Source organism: Papilio machaon, chromosome 26 (assembly GCF_912999745.1).
Source record: "Papilio machaon chromosome 26, ilPapMach1.1, whole genome shotgun sequence".
NCBI lineage: Eukaryota > Metazoa > Arthropoda > Insecta > Lepidoptera > Papilionidae > Papilio > Papilio machaon.
In genome coordinates, this window is record NC_060011.1 from 5632633 (window position 1) to 5651808 (window position 19176).

The 19176-nt window shown below is 32.4% G+C and overlaps 2 protein-coding genes across 2 annotated transcripts in view; both read right to left on the bottom strand.

Moving 5' to 3' along the window:
• LOC106720538 (serine protease inhibitor dipetalogastin) overlaps window positions 1–15020 on the bottom strand; it is a 50407-nt gene extending 35387 nt beyond the window's left edge. Inside the window, exon 1 of the mRNA XM_045684506.1 lies at window positions 14918–15020. The gene's annotated coding sequence lies outside the window, so the exon portion shown is untranslated. The remainder of the gene's footprint in view (window positions 1–14917) is intronic.
• LOC106714715 lies at window positions 7574–8431 on the bottom strand. The gene has a single exon (XM_014507820.2). It carries the CDS (start codon window positions 8429–8431, stop codon window positions 7574–7576), a length of 858 nt encoding a protein of 285 aa, XP_014363306.2.
• Window positions 15021–19176: the final 4156 nt, after the last annotated feature.

The following is a 19176-nucleotide window of genomic DNA, read 5'->3' on the forward strand; positions in this document are numbered from 1 at the left end:
ATTACGAGATTCATGAAACACTAAAATTTTTAATTTTTTTTTTTTTTATAATACGATTTATTCAATATAACTTTAACAATAAAAAAAGTTTTCATTTTATTCTGAAAAGTAAACAAACGATCTTGAAACTAACCATCTATATATATAAAAGAAAGTTGTGTTAGTTACACCATTTATAACTCAAGAACGGCTGAATTGATTTAGCTGAAAATTTGTGCGTAGGTAGCTTAGAACCAGGAAAAGGACATAGGATAATTTTTACCCCGTTTTCATTTCTTTTTTTTTTATTCCGCGCGGACGGAGTCGCGGGAAAAAGCTAGTATAATAATAAAAGTGAAGAGTTTGTTGAACTTTGATGATGGATTGAAGTCAAATATTTTAATGTAACCTGGTCATTTATTTGAAAACATCATTGTCATATTTTTAAATGAAAATGTTTATTCGATATTCGAAAGAGAAAAAAAACATGACGTTGATTTGAGTTAGGTTCGCGAACACTTCATGTCATGAGTTTGCATTATGCATTTTGCGAACAAGATGAACGAAACGAATTTTATATTGCTGTTATTTAGAAAAAGAGTTGTAATTTTACTTACTTAATTTATGTTATGGCAAACTACATAAACGTTATTTATATTTAAAAAGAAGAGAATTGAAGTAACATGTTAGAATATTTAAACAATTTTTATGTCATATAGGTCTGTCTTTAATTTAAACATGTCTTTGATTGCAGCATAGCTGCCAATTAAGAGCATAAGTCACACAATGAGTTCCTTACCCCTACACTCAAAGAGGTATTTAGGATGATAAATATAAATTAATGGACTGCTAATGTTAGTATTTAAATGTCGCAGTTAACAGAGATTTTTTCTACTAAATCAACACTAAACATTTCCCGTATTGATTAAATGAAGTCTATAAGTGCGTTCGTAAATTACTCAGTAAATCTTTAATGGAATGCGGGTGTATTCCTCTCTGGTCATTTTTAACTGCAATCTTTGAAGTGATTTATTGTTACTGTCTTGATGTTCGCATTTCACAGTTCAGCGCCGACGAGCACTTCTCTCCGTTAAAATCGCACGAGGACAGAACTGTAAAGCAGTACGATAGTTTAGTACTGCTATTTCTGCACAGAGAGAAAAAAAACCGATAAACAAAGTTGTTGATATCGCTAGTAGAATCGACAAAATGTATCAAAATAATATATAGAAAAAAGCAGCAATATATAGAAAGAGCACGTGTAATGCCGAAAGCTACTGTCACTTCTATACATTACTAGCTGTCACCCGCGACTCCGTCCGCGCGCAGTTAAAAAAAAAATGAAAAATAGATGTTGGCCGATTCTCAGACCTACTGAATATGCTCACAAAATTTCATGAGAATCGGTCAAGCCGTTTCGGAGGAATACGGGAACGAAAACTGTGACACGAGAATTTTATATATTATATTAGATTGACTTTTAATTCTATTTTCTATAAGGCGATATTACTTTTATTGCAAGTCTACGTTAAATGGTGGTACTGCAACATTTAATGCTCTGCTTCCCTATTTTGACTTCGTGTGAAACTAGCAGTGGCAAGAATTATTTGCAGCCAGCGACCACCATTATTTATAAGGTAAATCTAGATTCCTGAAGACGTGTCGAGTTCTTACAAGCAATTTGTTCTACATAGTTTGAAAAACACTCTCGCTTGTCTTCGAGTAAGATATTAATTTATACATTTAAAACTGTATATCGTAATAGTCCCGTAATTGTTTTAAAGTAGATTTAACGAGAAGAAACGCCGACTTGCGAACAAATAGAGACAATCAGATTGACAATAATAAAAGAATATAAGATACGCAAATAGATCATGTTCGTAAAATATGATTTTTTACATCCATATTTCATGCAGATATTCCAACTTTATTAATCTTATAGATACATTAATTCTGTAACATATTAATGAAGTAATAGTTGTAGACGCCGCCAGCAACAACATCTCTTTCACGAATTCGTCTCCCCCGGTGAAATACCACGATCGCACAGAAGACAGGCGTCAAGTGGAAGTTCCGCGTTTCGTTTGATGAGTGTGGTACCGGAAAACTAATTTTATTCCTCTTCCCCTTCCCACGCTTTTCTTATAAAAGAAGAGGAGGAGAAAATATTCTCTTTCTGTGCGTCTCCTCCGTTGATTAAAGGTAGGTAATGCATCTGCAATTGCTGATGTAAAATGAATGATGTCTATGGGTAGCGGTTAATTCGCCATTTCGGCGAATTCAAGTGATCGCTTGCTCGTTTGCCACCTTTTAATAAAATAAGTAATTTTCAACAAATATAATACGAATACAATCGTTATATAACGATAACCTTATAGTTTTCTTGTATCAGGTTAAATATTCGCATTTTAACTCCAGTACAGGTTTTGTGAATTGATTTGCCTGGCTTCAGGTTGATCGAACTTTTGTTTTAGTTGGTCGAGTAAACGAGACTATATTTGAATGTAAAATGACGCAACCGTCTAGTTTGAAAATGAAACGCAATCTCTAAAAACTCATTTCCACTAAGGAGCTCGCAACTCGAATGACCGCGTCCACAGCTGATGTTTTTCCAGTGGAAGTAAAACAAACCATATAGAAATATTAGCTGTTTTAGTTACCTTTTATTTCAAGAGAGAAGCTTGATTTTTAGAAAGTGAATATTGCTGAAGGGTTTTCAAATAAAGTACACGTTCGAGATTTTGGTTTCTAGTGCAGTTTTTTTTTTTTAAGTAAATTCACAGTAGCATTAATAAAAAAAGCGGCCATATTTAAACATGTTGTACTTAAAAGTGTGTTAAGTGTTTTTTTAACCAAAACTTGAGAGAATCTAGATTGAGATAAGATGTGTTGCCATACAAGAATATGTGGCAGAAAGTTGTAAATGTAGAAAATTAACTTTTTTACAGTTTTTAAAGTGAAATTCCTTTTTTAAAAATGTTATATCAACTTACTTTTCGGTACTTCGTTAATTTGTAAAGTAAGGCTACGGAATGTTGATTAAATTCAATCTTACTAATATTATAAATGCGAATGTTTAGATGGATGGATTTACGGATGTTTGTTTGAAGGGATCTCAAGAACGGCTCAACGGATCTCGATGAAATTTGGCATGGATGTAGATCACAGTCTGGAAGAACACATAGGCTACTTATTATCTTTTTTTTTAATTGCGCGCGGACCATGTTGCGGGCGGCAGCTAGTTTTAATATAACTGTTAAATATAATTTCCTGTTTATTTTAAATTATGTTAAAAAAACTGCTCGATTTATTGAAAACTTGCACTCAATTTCAAGTATTGACGTTCTAGTTCGTAATTCAATTGATATCAATAAGTTTTTAAATGAATTCCTAACAAGGCGATGTAGGCAATTACTGGTACATTGACCCCAATATATTCAGACTCCTCAATGACAAGATTAGGGTCAAGTATTGAATTGAAAGTTGCATCGACGTTTTGTTGGACGTCCATTCTATTTAAGTTCGTTGCAAGTGAGACTATGACAAATATATTTCTTGATATATCTATGGTCTCCAATATATTTTTTTTAATAACAAAATTGATGCTGAACTTAAAAAAGTTGCAAACAGCCAGACCTTTCCGTCTCTTTAAAAAACAGATGTATTTTTAAACGTGTTATTTCGTAAGTTCTCAGTAAACTTTCTCAGGAATATTTAATGCGCTAAGTATGTTCCAAGTACTAATTAATAATTTAAATCTAATAACTATTGCCGACATCAAGTATCGGTTTACTCAAGTTTTACGATTTTAATGTCAGATGGCGCCACGTTTGCGCTCGTAATTGGATACTAGACTTTATTACTTCTTCTATAATTACTGGTTCTCGGGTCTGAAGTAAAGTACAGATCGCAGAATACTTAGAAATTACCTGGCTAGTAGGTATGAAACTAGTTTGATTGTGTTTTGTTTCACTCCAAAAGATTTGTTACTCTATTATATAATGTACTAAGCTGTGAATGTTTTTTTATTGAATATTTCTGAGTTGGTATAATAATAAATAATAAATAAATTTTATTTATTTCAAAACACAATTATTACAAACAAATTTTAGGTTGAGGCACCCTTTTAAGTAAGTACATACTTGTGTCAGGATGCCCCGTTCTTCCATAACATATGAAATTTTATACATTTTTATTTTGTTACATTTCGTTATGACTTAGACTAATACATTGCATGTGTGTTTGCTTTTAAGTGTTAATGCGCGCGTGTTTGTTGTGTTGTGTTGTGTGCGTTTAAACTGCAAGTGCACGAAAGTGTATGCGTGGAACTAGTAGTGTGAGTATTTTGGTCTATTTTGTTTCTGAATGTGTCTGTTATGGTGCGTTAAGTAACATTTCTACTTCATCATATTCTAGTTGATTAAGCCAATTCGTAACAATATTTTTTAAATCATGTAGGTTCAAATGTGACATATTTAGAATTTTATTGGTTTTATTGTATATGTATTCTGATTGTTTTTTATATTGACGCCAAGCAAAACATGTTTTTACCATACCTTCATTGATTGCTTTTTTGCTTCTTCTAGTATCCAATTTAGAATTATAGAAAACTGATTTGTGTTTTGTTATTAACAAGTGTAGTATGTATAATTTCCTAATGCTCAACAACTTGCTGTCAGCGTAAAGTAATCTCGTAGGATACCTATAGGGCTTATGGTACATGACTTTTATTAGGGATCGTTGGGTGCGTTCTAGCTCTAAGAGCTTAACTTTGTTAGTACCACCCCAAACAGGGATGCAGTATGTCAGAATCGACTGCGCAAGAGCCATGTACACTTGATTTAAAAGCTTACTAGAGGCTATGTTTCTGATAGTTTTAAAAATCCAAATCAGTTTTCGTATTCTGTTTGTAGATAATTCAACATGATTGTGCCAAGATAATCTTTGATCGATCATTAGTCCAAGATATTTGGTACAACCAACTTGCTCAATACTAGGGCAGAGACAGTCGTTATTCACGTTACTGCAGTCATGAATCTTTATATTGAAGTTTAACGGTTGTGTACGGTTGTTGATTGAAAAGCATATGTAATTGGTTTTTGATGTGTTTAGAGTTAATAGATTAGATTTAAGCCACTTTGTTACTTTGCGCAAACCAAGTTCAGCTGCACTACGTGTTTCCTCCCAAGTATCCCCAACGAAGACTAATGCTGTATCATCCGCGTACGATATAACGTGTCCTTTATTTAGATTTAGGTTGCACAAATCATTGAGATACGCTAAGAATAAGGTGGGGCCTAAAACACTGCCTTGTGGTACACCAAATGATATTTTGAGATCATCACTAGTGTATTTTCCTATTTTTACCCTTTGAGTACGGTTGCTTAAATAATCTTGTAGTAGGGTTAACTGGTTTCCCCTTACACCAAGTCTTTCCAATTTTCTGATAAGGGTGGTAACACAGACGGTATCGAAGGCCTTTTTTAAATCCAAAAATACGGTCAAACATTTCTTTTTATGGTCTAGAGCATCAGTTATTTTTGAAGTTAATTCTAAAATTGCATCTTGTGTACATTTCCCTTGTCTGAATCCATATTGTGAGCGAGATAGAATTTCATATTTGTTAAAATAATTTATTAACCGTTTATTCATCAGTTTTTCTAAAATTTTAGATACAACAGGAAGAACCGAGATAGGCCTATAATTGCTTACATCGTCACGGTGACCACCCTTGTATACCGGTGTAATAATTGATCTCTTTAACAACTTTGGGAAAATTCCTTTCGCGAAGCAAGTGTTCACCAAATGACAAATGATAGGAACGACTATCTCTTTTGCCAACTTTAGAAATTTGGATGTTATATTGTCCCAGCCTGCCGCACTGTCAGATTTTAGAGACATTAAAATATGGCTAACCTCTTCAACATCCGTGTCGAGCATGGCTAAAGATGTAAGGTGATTTGGAGAGTTGTACTTATTTTCGTTAGTATCACTGGGAATTGTTTGAGCGTCGTTTAAAATATTTTTAGCTAATTCCTCTCCAATGCTAGCAAAGTAGGTATTCACACGATTTACAGACACGAGAGGGTCTTGGTCAATTTTTAATAGTTCAGTGTTGGCGCTCTTGTCAGTCTTAATGTGAGCAATGCTTTTGATATTATTCCAAAGTTTTTTCGGGTCTTTTACTAACAATAAATTTCTTTCATAGTCACGTTTAAGTTTTTTAATAAGGTTATTGCAGTAGTTGCGATACCGCTTATAAGTTATTTTCAGAATCTCATCACAAGGATTTAGTTTTAGTTTCATTTGCATTTTGTTTCTGTTCCGAATACAGCGTAATATACCCGTCGTAATCCAAGGCTTAATATTTCTAGTAATTTTAGTCTTTTTTATTGTTTTTGTGTTTTCGCTAATTGATTCACTAATTTTTTCTATAAGACTTTCTGTTATTTTATTCGGGTCATCATAATGTAGTTCGGATAAATTTTTATTTGCCAGGCTGATTAAGGCGTTTTCCATATCGAATATAGTTTTAGTGCTAGGGGAGGATATTACGTCCTTAACTTTAGCTAAGCATAATAAAATCATTCGATGATCTGTAATTGTAGTATTTAAGGTGGCTACCGTAGCAGAAATCATCTTATCTAGTTTTAACATGAAGTGGTCTAGACAACTGTTTCCTCGAGTTGGATTTAAATGTCCGGGTAGTAAGCCTTGTTCAGATAACATGTTAAGGTAATTATGTCTGTTATTATATTCTGTACTCGATTCGTTGATTTTAGGTATAAGATTAATATTTAAGTCGCCCGTTAATATAATATTTTTATGCTTATCAAAAGTATTGAGGTGTAAACGAAGTGAGTCAATGAAATTTTCAGCATTCGTTGTTGAGGGTGATCTATATATTCCTAATATGCTGTAATTAAGTATATCTATTTGTACACAAGATGCATGTGCCAAATCAATTTCAAATATTTTAGGTCTAAGATCAGTTTTAACGTATACAGTAACCCCATCATTTTTGTTTAAGTGTTTTAAAGTATTATATGTTGTATAATTATCTAACATAGGAATTGTTTTATTAAGGTCTAATTGACATTCTGTTAGTACTAATACATCAAAGTCATTTTTAAAATTGGTTAATGAAATTTGTAGATCGTCGAAGTTTTTATAAATGCTCCTAATGTTCTGAGTTATAACTGTTAGATCACTCTTACAGATTGTGTTTATACTCAAATCATCTATATCACAAATTATTGATTTTGCAGAGCTAGATTCGTCTATTTCATGTAAAGTAATTAGTTGATTATCCATGATATAATTTAAAGTAAGATATATTAGTTGTATTTATTTTATGTATATTCTGTTGGTCATATGAGAAAACAGATGTTAGTTTGCAATTAATTTTTAGAGGCAGAGATAGGTTAATATTTGTTATGAATTGGCACATGAAGGTAACTGGTGAAGTAATGGAATTGTGAGTGAATATTGTTTCAGAGCGTATGAGGTTTTGATACAATATGTAAAACAAATCAAATCGCACAAAGGTAATAATATAAATAATAAAAATACTAAAAGGTTGAAGATCATATAGTCAGCCAGCTTGCATTAGTTGTTGAATTTGCGATTCATTTTTAATTAGTACAACAGGAGACTTTTCGTCCTTTCTGACATATACCTTCCCGTATGCAGTCCAACAGAATTTATAGGAGTTAGATTTTACCAGATCTCTACCCAAAAAGTACAGTCTGGCTGACTTTGCTGTTAGATTTTCTGTTATAAATACTGGTGTGTCTTCTCCAGAACGTAGTCCCAAATGGCGAGCACTGATTTTATCTTTATGTCGTATATTGAAGCTTTTAGACATCTTGAGTATGTCATTTTTTAAGATAGTTGAGACTGTTTCAACTACGATAGGTGTTTTTTGCGCTCCATCCGTTTTTCCACGGACTCTGTAGATGTCCTTTATGTCTTTCTTATCAACTTCACATCCAATATTTTTTGTTAAGCACGTTATCATATCAATTAGATCTTCTTTTGTTTCGGATTCTTTTTTTGGTACATTCTTTACCTCAAAGCAAGTTTTTCTCATTCCCTTTTGCATGTCTTCAATTTTTTCTTCTAAAAGTGTAACATATTTTTTATCCTCTTGTGCTTGACGTTGCAGTTTCTCAATTTGTTTCTTGTATTCTTCATTCTGCGCCGTGAGAAAAGCTATTGAGTTTTCTATATTACGATTAGATTGCTGTATTTCTATTAGAGTTGGAGCAATCTTTTTAAGTTCTTGTTCTTGTGCCGACGTTCTAGAGATAATGAGCTCCCTCATCTCCTCTTTAAAATAGTTGAATTCGACACTAAAGTCTACATTTGCCTTTTTTCGTTTGTCGCGCGCTGTGACTAAAGACGTCTGTGGGTTGGATTCTGTCATGTCCTCTGGTTGCGATTTGTTCATCGTCTTAAGTTGTACTTTGTAATATAGAAATAGTTCAAAATATATTTTTTTTTTTATATAAATATAAATATGTACCGTGTGAACGGGTCTTAATCTCAAGGGCGTAGCGAAGTGCGTGTGCGCGTCTTCCGTAAACCAAATGAAAGTAGGGTTGACCAATTACAACGATGTGGGCGGGGTCTTCTTAATGAATTTATTATTACAAAATAATTTTGTTCGACTCACGGTACCAGGGTCGCATAAGTCCGATCATAGTTGTTTGTTTCTTCTTTTTGTTTATTAACTCCACACTTTTATGCACTCCTATTATTTTGTCCACATTAAACTGATTTAAATTTAATATATTTTTTGTCGAAAAACAAAACACACGAAAGACGTCTACACCTTACGGCAGTCCGGGGGGAAGAGGAGGGAGGTATAAGTTTTGTATTTTAAAAACTCTAAAGTTTGCAAATCTAATTCGTAGACAATCGTTTTATTTTCTTTAAATTAGAGACACATTTGCTATATAGTTAGATATATCATCATAATCAGCCTGAGTTCGTCCACTGCTGGACGTAGGCCTCCACCATCGATTGCCACAATGCCCGTTCCTGTGCCGCCCGCATCCAGTGCCGCAACCTTGCCCAGGATTAGATATATAAATGACTTGAATTTATTTGAAATTTACACAAATAAATGCTAATACACATTTTAAAGAAAGGTACTGTTGGGTATAAACGATAAAATATATAAATTTATGCGATGCAAAAGTGTAGGAGGATTTTCAAAAATAGAGATCCGTAATTGTTACTTATTCACCTAAGTTTCCAACTATATTTATTTATTTTAAAACATTGATATAAACAAAATAACAGTAAACTAAATTAATTTACATAATGGTCGTGGTATATTCAACTGTGAGAGATATACCTACACAAGCTATTGTACATTCATTTGTAAACTGATGGCACTTGGCGATGCATCTCAACAGATTTGTAGTCATTTATACCGTACATTGCTCCTTCTGTGATAATATATACTGAATTTATTCTAAATTATACCTAAAAGGCGAATACATTTTTTAAAACATTAAACAAGTTTTAGATGGAAAGAAAATTATACAATTCAACGAATTAACTATCGTTAAAGTTATGACTTCGTTCGAAGAAGTAACATTAGCAGATTATTTGAAACGTATCAGTATTTTTTGTAATCTTTCCAACCTAATTCAAAACTTGTGATTATTTCTCACGACTACGTGATCTGTCTGCACCCTTAATCATTAGGCTATCGCCTCATGATTATGTTTATTGAAGAAGCAATAGTTAAACAAGACAGAAAAGTATGTCAATATGAAGTCACAAGTAGGCAAGAATATTCTGAAACTTAAATTGCCCCATATCTTTTTTATAAACATCGCACAAAGTGGCGCACATTTCGCGTGTCGATATGCGAACGTCTTTTGTTATTAGACACCCGGATGTTGTGATGATCAGAGCAGAGCATTCATGTTACAATTAAATTTCTTTTCACCACAATACCAATGTGGCAAATGTGGTGAGAAAGGCGATTGTGGTGTACCGTTACAACTCAGCAGGTGATCTTCAGTCAAATTAGAATTGAGTGTACAATTAAATTTAAATCTGACACAAATTTAAAGCTAAGGCTGTTTAGCTTTTGTTATTATATTAGTTGAAAATAGCATAATACTTAAAACTCCATCTCATCAAAACTAATTTATAAGTGATAAAAATGTCAACGAATTATTTACTGTATCAGTCAGTTTCAGTAATCTTAAAAAGGAAAGATGTTTAAAAAAATATTACAAAGAAAAAAAATTAAGATAGAAATGTAATATAATGTTAACAAGTTTTTAAATAGTTTTATTAAACAATTTCATGTACGCTTAGTAGAAAATTTTGTAAAGAATTTAAAATTAAATAATTTGCTTTGACTTGAGTAAAGAGAATATTTTCTATATTTTTTAAAGCTTTACAAAGAACGGTATTCCTTTATTAAACATGTCTGAACAGTTTAAATATGTTTTATAACTAGCTGTCGCCCGCGACTCCGTCTGCGCGGAATTTAAAAAAAACGTAATAAGTAACCTATCTGTTTTTCCAGACTATGTTCAACATCTGTGCCAAATTTCATCAAGATCCGTTTAGTTGTTCCGGAGATACCTTGAAACAAACATCTATCCATCCATCCATCCATCTAAACATTCGCATTTATAATATTAGTAAGATCAGGAATAATTTATGTATGTTTTTTTAAGTGTTCTTATTTAAAACAAGAAAATTATTTTTGTTTAGGAATTTACTAATGTTATAGTAGTTAAAAAATTACAAACAATTAAAGATAATAGACTTTCCAATTCAATTCCCTTAAACAGTTTAATTGAACAAATTGGATTCTCCGCAATTAATTGCAAAAATTCATACGAGATCTTAATTAAAGTTAAAAAAACAACATCCGTGTTCGTTGAAAATAATTAATTCTTTTCATTGAAGAGTGCGGGTTCAATTTACTTGAAGCTGGCTACTGGTTTATAGCTTTTTTAATTAAGATGTCGATACATGTCAGTATGGAACCTAATTTTTAAACAGTGGAAACGCACCCTTACAGCTTTTATAAGTTATTAAATGTTACTTTGAAATATTGAATACTTAATTTAATTGCCGTACTCAGAAATGTTAACAACTCCCTTAGTTTAAATGAAAAATGTACACTATTCGATATTTAACATTAACATTCATAAACTATGTTTGTTATAAACAGCATTTCTATTGTCTATACACTTGTGTGCAAATATATTGGAAACCCATGACACTAGTCATCTGAAACAAAACGGTGAAATTTATTTTTCCGCGATTGTCTGTAAAATACGTGTTTTTTTCTTATAAAATAAATACCAAGGTCAAGTGTAATTCTAAGCGAATACTTTAGCATAAACAAACGCTGAGAGATTGAATTAAACAGAAGAAAGTGTATAATGTTTGTTTGTTTGTGCGTTCTTTGTATTCGCTACACGTTAGGTCCGGAGTGGACTTTCACTGCTGGCTGTTAGCCAGTCGACAGCCGACACTTTGCGATAACATCGTTAAGTGATAAGAATAACAAAGATTTCAATCGACAATGAGATTATAAAGAAAAATAATCTCATAATTTTTTACGTATTGTCATAAAAGTTATAGCGATACATCCTCAACGATGTATTAGTTAAATAGATAGATAATAGTAGTGTTAAGGTAAAGAACTTTACCCATCTTTTATATGCTTTGTTTATTTAAAAACGTCTTTAAATGAAGACATTCAAAATAAATCACTCTTAATATCAAAGCGTCATTCACAGTGTTTATATATTTAGACTAGCTGTCGCCCACGACTCCGTCAGCGCGCAGTTAAAAAAAAATCGGCGGGGGGGGGGCTTATGAAAAATAGATGTTTGCCGATTCTCAGACCTACTGAATATGCTCACAAAATTTCATGAGAATCGGTCAAGCCGTTTCGGAAGAGTACGGTGACGAAAACTGTGACACGAGAATTTTATATATTAGATATTCATGTAAATTAATTGTTTTTTTATTTATTTATTTTTATTTTATTTAATTATGTAACTTAGCAAAGCTGATAAATTTTCTGATTTTCTTTCAAACGTTTACCGTCTAATCATATTAGCTTTATTATTTTATGGAATATTAAAAATGTACTATTTAATTTTGATGTCAAGTATACTTATTAATTACATTCACATGTAATTATAAATCTATGTAAATTGTTTTTGTATTTTAAATCTGATCATAGGATAAAATAGTTTTCATATTAACTATATCTAGTTTTGAGCAGTAGTACAAAGTAGCACGTCAATAAGCAAACAATAATAACGTCTAACTGATCCAGTCTACACCGCAACATTATCCAGACTGGTATAAATTACACGGTGCTGACCAACTGGGGCATTGTCATCTCCTACGTGCGGAATTTACCATCGTTTTATACATTCATTGGATAGATATAATTGTGTTGTAACAACTCTATGTTATGTTTATATTCTAAATATTTATAATAACGTAGTTCTGTGATTTTTTGCAAAGGTGTGTTTTTAAATGAGATAGTTCTAAGAATGATCTTATGTACATTTTTATTTTAGTAAATGTATTACTTATTTATGCACCAAATAGCTATCGCACGCGATTCCGTCCACGCGGAATTAAAACAAAAACCTTAATAAGTAGGCTGTGTTCTTTCAGATTATGATCTACATTTATTCTAAGTTTCGTTGAGATCCATGCAAGTAATCGCATTTGTAAAATTAAGATTTTGGACATTTTTATGAGATGTAAATGTTCAAATTTGTTTTAGTGTGTTTTAATTTGTGTTAAAAATATGTATTGCGAAGTCTTGGAGAAGTGAGATAATGGTTTATTAACAGATAAGACTTTTTCATCAAAAAAATAAGAAATAATCTAAGATATATATTCGATGCCTTAAAGTCTATTCAGTCTCCGTATCTTTAGACTACCTGAAATATCGAAACCCGTTAATTTAAGTTTATCGGCCTCTTTATAGCCAATATCCGTTCGTGTTTTAAAACTTTACCGTATAGACAAGATTTCTTAATTAAAATGAGTTTTTATAAACGTGACCAATCAAAGTTTTCTGTCATAGTAAATAGAATTATCGTAGTAATATTATAAACGTTAAAGTAAATGGATAAATGGATGTTTGTTATTTCGTATCTCTTGTAAACGGAACAAATTTCAATGAAATTTGGTATAGATGTAGAGCACAGTCTAATAGAACACATAGGCTACTTATAATCCCAGAAATATGTACGATTCCCGTGGGATAATTTTAATTCATGTTTTTACTCGATAACTCGGCGACGGCTTAACACATCTTAATGAAATTTGGCACAGATATAGTCTCCAGTAACACACGAGATATTTTTCACCTTTTTTTAATTCTGCGCCGCCGAAGTCACGGGCAAAAACTAATTAAAATATAAAATTTCAGTCATTAAACATTTAATCTACATAGATTTAACGTGTAAAATCACTTGCTTCACTTAGTGGGTAAAAATCTATTTATTTCGGTATATACAATAAACCTACATAATACTGGTTCCTACAACAGATGGTCAAGTGCAGCTTTGCTTAGTTCACACCTCTCAAGTACTCCGCAAACGTTTTGTACATTTAGGGGATATTAACTACGCATTTGTATAAGTATTCAAATATTATAAGTGCTTCAAACTTGAATTAAGTCGCGTAAAAAAGCTATTTTTCTTTTGTTCCAGTCTTTTGAGAAAACGTAGTATTTTTTATCCCTCTTTTTCAAATAGTAAGCGTAATTCATACTTTCTTTTCTAACAGGAAAATTTAAATGCTTGCATATTTAAGCGCGGAAGATCCTAAGGCATTATGTTATATGGACAACGTTAAAGTTGAACATGTAATTATAAATTTAATGATCTTACAGTTAAAACGCAGTTAGCCTCCGTCCATCAAGTGAGGTACAGCTCTGATGCTTTTGTTCGATATTCCAGAGACTGACGGACATCGTTATTGCCCATTGGCTATATCTCAATGTTTAATGCTTAGGGAGGTAGTGTTAAGAACATAAAGAGAACGTATGAGTTGAGGAAATACCAGTGAAAATCTAGGATGTGGTAAACGCCTTTTTTATAAATTTACTTTCAAGTTAAGATAATTCAAGTTACTTTTTTTTATATAGGATCAATAACAATGGAACAATTTGTATCACGTCATTATATACGCTGTTTTTTTTTAAATACCGGTTAACACTTATTATATTGGTTAAGAATAACCCTAGATGTTGATAATACTGCAAATTATTCGAAGCTTTCAAGTATTAATCTGCTCTAGTGATGTTACACTATTCAACATATAGTAAAAGTATAAATTCGAAAGCTACGAACCTTGGACCTTTCGATTTGAAGACGACAATACAACGCTAACAAAATTTACAAAAGAAACGTTAAGTTAAAAGGTTCAAAAACATTGTTTGGTGTTTAATTAATAAAATTATGTTAATTGGTGTTAAATGAGGGGGGTCAGTGGCCCTGATATTTATGGCCGCCGGTGACTGATAAGGGTATTACAGTTTCTATGGAAGTGAAGCGAGACTTAATGAGCTCGATGCGCTTCGAAACTTGTTTTAGCTTCGAGGCATTAGATTTATAAATAGACTTCGATTTATTTATATACCACAATTCCCTTTTTATTCAAGTCCATTCAAGCCTTTTTTTATTATCATTTTCGATTTTATTTTAATTAAAAAAATCTAACGCAACTAAATAATAAAATGCTGTTCTTAACTTAAAAGCACATTATTAATTTTTACTAATTTTTGTTTCAGGAATATAAAGCTCATTTAAGCTTACGACTTGTAATTTTTAGTACAATCAAAAAACTTAATTTTTTTTCTACAGTGTTAAAAATACTTTATAAGCTTTCACTAGAAATAATCTCAACTTACTTGAACTTAATTCACCGAAGCACAGGTTTGTTCACAACACTTGCGGCCAACTTTAAGTTATTCGTTCACACAGGACACGTGCGTACCCACGGGCGGCCGGAGCGCGACTGAGCCGGCTGTCCTCTTCACCAGCTAATATATCTCGTATACTAGTTTCCATCGTCTTTCACTGGTGACTTCGGGCCGCAGACACTTTCTGGGTTAATGAGAACTCTGGTGAAGCCGTCCAAAGAACGTTTTCTAAGCATTTACCGAGCGCGTCTTGAGATGATTTGAACACGACTCCTACATTTCTCTGTAGCCCTGGTAGTCGTTAAAGGGTTACAGTACAATAACGAAGATAGGTAATTAAATTAAGTACAATCATGAAGACAATTGACTCCTTAAAGTTGGTTTCTAAGAGCTAGATTGATACATAAATATAAGTAGAGCTTTGTTAGCTTACTTATCAATTTTGTTCTATAGATTTTTCAGTCATTGAACGTGTGAAAGTTCATATAAGCTTTAAGTGTCAGAGTTCTTTGTAACAATCTTTCCATTAAGAAATGCTTTTTTAATATAAAACTATACAAAATTTTTACTCGCGTGTTTCAATTTAAAAAAAATGAAAACTCGAATTATTTGTTACTATATTTTCCCGTCTGTGGCTCAGTTGTTAAGCGCTTGACCGGATCGGAATGTAATCTTAAACGTCCAGGTTCGATTACCACCATATAACAATGTGTCTTTTGAATTTTATATTGTTAAACATCCTGCACATATCGACGAAGAAATTTAAAGATACATACGTGTGAAAACAATCCGCACTGGGCCAGGATATTTGACTATGGCCTAGTCGCTCCCTAGAATAGTTAGGCATTGGGTGGGGGCGGTTATAATGAGCTGACGACGACCTAATTTTCCGTGGAACCAAGGAATAAAAAACTACATCTTCAATTGATGACGTTATATTGTTAAATTTCTTTTCAAGTGTTGATGCAAATATTTAATTCTGCCCATCCTGCTGGCATAGCTAACTTAATGTAAATCGTGATTACGCTAAGTGAAAGTTTATTAGCAAGTTCAAATCCGTTGCGAATAAATCCCAGACGTGCAGTTTTCCATGTTGTACAAAAGTTTACTTTCGCTCATTTTATTTAGAACTTTATTAAAATTGTAACAAAGTGACGTATTTAAAGAAAATTAACTCTATGGTTATTGGAAACTTTTAACGTATTGCTTAAGATTAGACAATATGGATAAATTAGACAGTAACCTGGATGCGGGTTGCACAGGATCATTGTGGCGATCTTTGGGGGAGAGCTATGCCCAGCTGTGGGCAAGAAGAAGAAGACAATGTGGAAGAGGACTAGAATTAGGACTCTAAGTTATTAGAAGAAACATGTAATACTTCACGCGGGATTTTGCACTGTATTAACTTCCAATCAGTTGAATATGATATGAATTTAGGTACAGTGAAGTAGAAAAAATAAAGAAATGACAAAAATAATACTATATGAACTAGTTCCGAATATGAATTTGTCCCATTCGGTGTCGAGACCCTTGGTCCGTGGGGTCCTAGCGCTAGAAGGCTTTTTAAGGAAACAGCAAAAAGGTTAGTCGACATCACATGAGACCGAAGAGCTGGCAGCTACCTTATACTATATTAATAAAAAAAGTCATGTAACAATTTCAATTTAAATAACTGACGTATAACTAAGCTAGTTCACTTACCGTGGGTTTCTGAGACTGAAGTCCTCATTTAAAACATATTGTTATCTCTGTTTTGTCAATGATAATGACAGGGATGACGATATGTTTACAGGAGAGATATTTTCTTCTATATTTTTGTAGAATATTGGAGCAATGAAAATTACACTTTATTTCCCAAATCCGTAAGATGAAAATTTAAATGTAACTTCGTCGTAAAGAATTGATTACGGTTTATGATTCTTTTAAATTGATCATTTTAAAAACTTCATCAAACAGATAGGAAAATTGGATAGTTAAAAAAGATAGTAAAAGCGTCATGAAAAATTTCTTGTTATATCGTCAATTTATAAACTGACTACGTCCGTTTACTCATTACATAAACTGGGATGAAGATCATAAACAATACCCGTTATGAGAGTTCAAATAATCTAATAAGAGGAAAAAAAAAGAAAAAAATAGTATTCTAGGTAGCTTTTTTAGACCAACATTATTAACTTAGTCAAATGAACTGAAGAATCGATTTGACGTGCTTTTTACTTATAATAATACTATAAAGAGGAAAGATTTGTATGTTAGTGCATTTAATATGCTCTAAAAATCTTGAAACTGATATGAAAAAACTTTTCACTCTTAGGAAGCTACACTATCTCCGGGTGACATAGGCTATATTTATTACTAGACTTTTTTTAATCCTTGCGGAAGAAGCTGTGAGTATATACAAGTTAGCTATATTTTTATTTAACTTGTTATACTTTATTTTGACATAAAGTATTCGCAAATAAAAGAAGACTATAATGTATTGTCACAATATGTCAACCACTAATATATAACTTTCTATTTGAAGTTGTTTCTTTATCTAATTTAAACGCCTGTTAACTTTCAATATTAAAAGATAATTGATATGATTTGTGACTTGTTTGTGATATTTTTTAAAGTCTATTTTGTTACAATAATTATTTATGTTCTTTTTTAACTTAAATATTAATCGAAATATAATAGTAAAATAATAGGGTCCTTTAAGAAGCGAGTGTATTACCATCTCACGCTGGCAATGCATCTGCTGTTCGTCTGGTATTGCAGATTTCCATGGAAGTCAAAAAACATATTGGTGTGCCCGCTACTCTTTTGCCCCCTTAACTTGAAAAATATAACAATAGAAAAAATTATGTTATTTTCTTTTCGGATCGGTATTTTATAAAGTTTATTGTAATACAAGTGTGCCATCAATTTTCATTGCCGAAACAATCGTTGACATTTCAGTACTGGTGTTCCATCAATGGGAGCCCGTGTTTATAACAACAAAACTACAAAACAAAGATCGGAAACTGGTCTAGCTTTGTGTCACGTATTCTGTTAAGAAAGTTAGCACTATCTAACTTTTACCTAGGTTAATGACGTCACACTTCAACTCTTTATATTCCATTCACATACATAATAATAGTCCTCGCTGATATACGAGGTTGTTTTATTTTTCTTTCTAAATTAGAGTTGTGACATTGTCGATAGTCGACTTTAGTCATTCATTTTATCGATAGTTTTTCTTCATCACTAATTTTTAACGAGTACTTAAATACTTAACCATTTTAAAATGGTCTTAAAAGAAATTCTTTTTCAATATTATTAGTTGGTAAATTAACAAGCTGCTATTTGAATTTGCCGAAATAGCGAAGCAAGCTCAAAGACAAGCGCAATTGCAGATGCGTTGCCTACATTACCGGAACGGCTAGTTCCCTTGCGGCTTCATTAGGTGGGTTCTGATATACACGGTACCCGTAATTAAGTTTACGAGTAAAACTAAACTTTAAGATGAAAATAATAAATGCAAGGAGAATGTTTATTGTTAGCAGTGCGCCTTTATCTCTGACTCATTTTTTTTTTATTCGGCGCGGACGGAGTCTCAGACAAAAATGAACTAAATACTTAATTAAACTCAAGCGCGATCATTAAAGTTCTGACTTACATAAAAAAACCGCATACGCGAAGCATCTGTTAAATGGAGATTTATTATTTTGAGCAAAGCTGTAAACATGGTTTACTTACAAACAAAAGCATTGCAGTTGTTATTCATTCGCCTACTTACCCCTTTACAAGTGCAGTCGACGAAAGCTAATACGCGCATTCGAGCTTTCTGGTAACAGAGCTATGAAATGTCCTTCTGCTTGAGGTGGCATGGAGGTGGCATATTCACACGAAAAGTAACCATAACTCAGTTCGCATATTACATTAAAACATTTTTAGATCATCATAGGCGAATTGTGTTTTTTTTTGTCTATTCTATATAATCCTGCATAATATACATAATATAAACTATATGCTAAGCTTGACTATGGTCAAATAACGACATCTCTATCATTCGTAGCTCTATTTTGGTGAGGTTTCGATCTGACGCATGTTGCAGTTACCGTTTGAATTTTATTACGTACCGTATTGTTTTGTTTGTATTGCATTTATTTTAGAAAATCTTACTAATATTATAAATGCGAATGTTTAGATGAATGGATGTTTGTTTGAAGGTATCTCCAGAACGACTCAATGGAACTCGACGAAAATTGCAACAGACGTAGTAC

Excerpts from the sequence above, each read along its gene's own strand:
- LOC106714715 (XM_014507820.2), bottom strand. The coding sequence starts at position 8,431 with ATGAACAAATCGCAACCAGAGGACATGACAGAATCCAACCCACAGACG.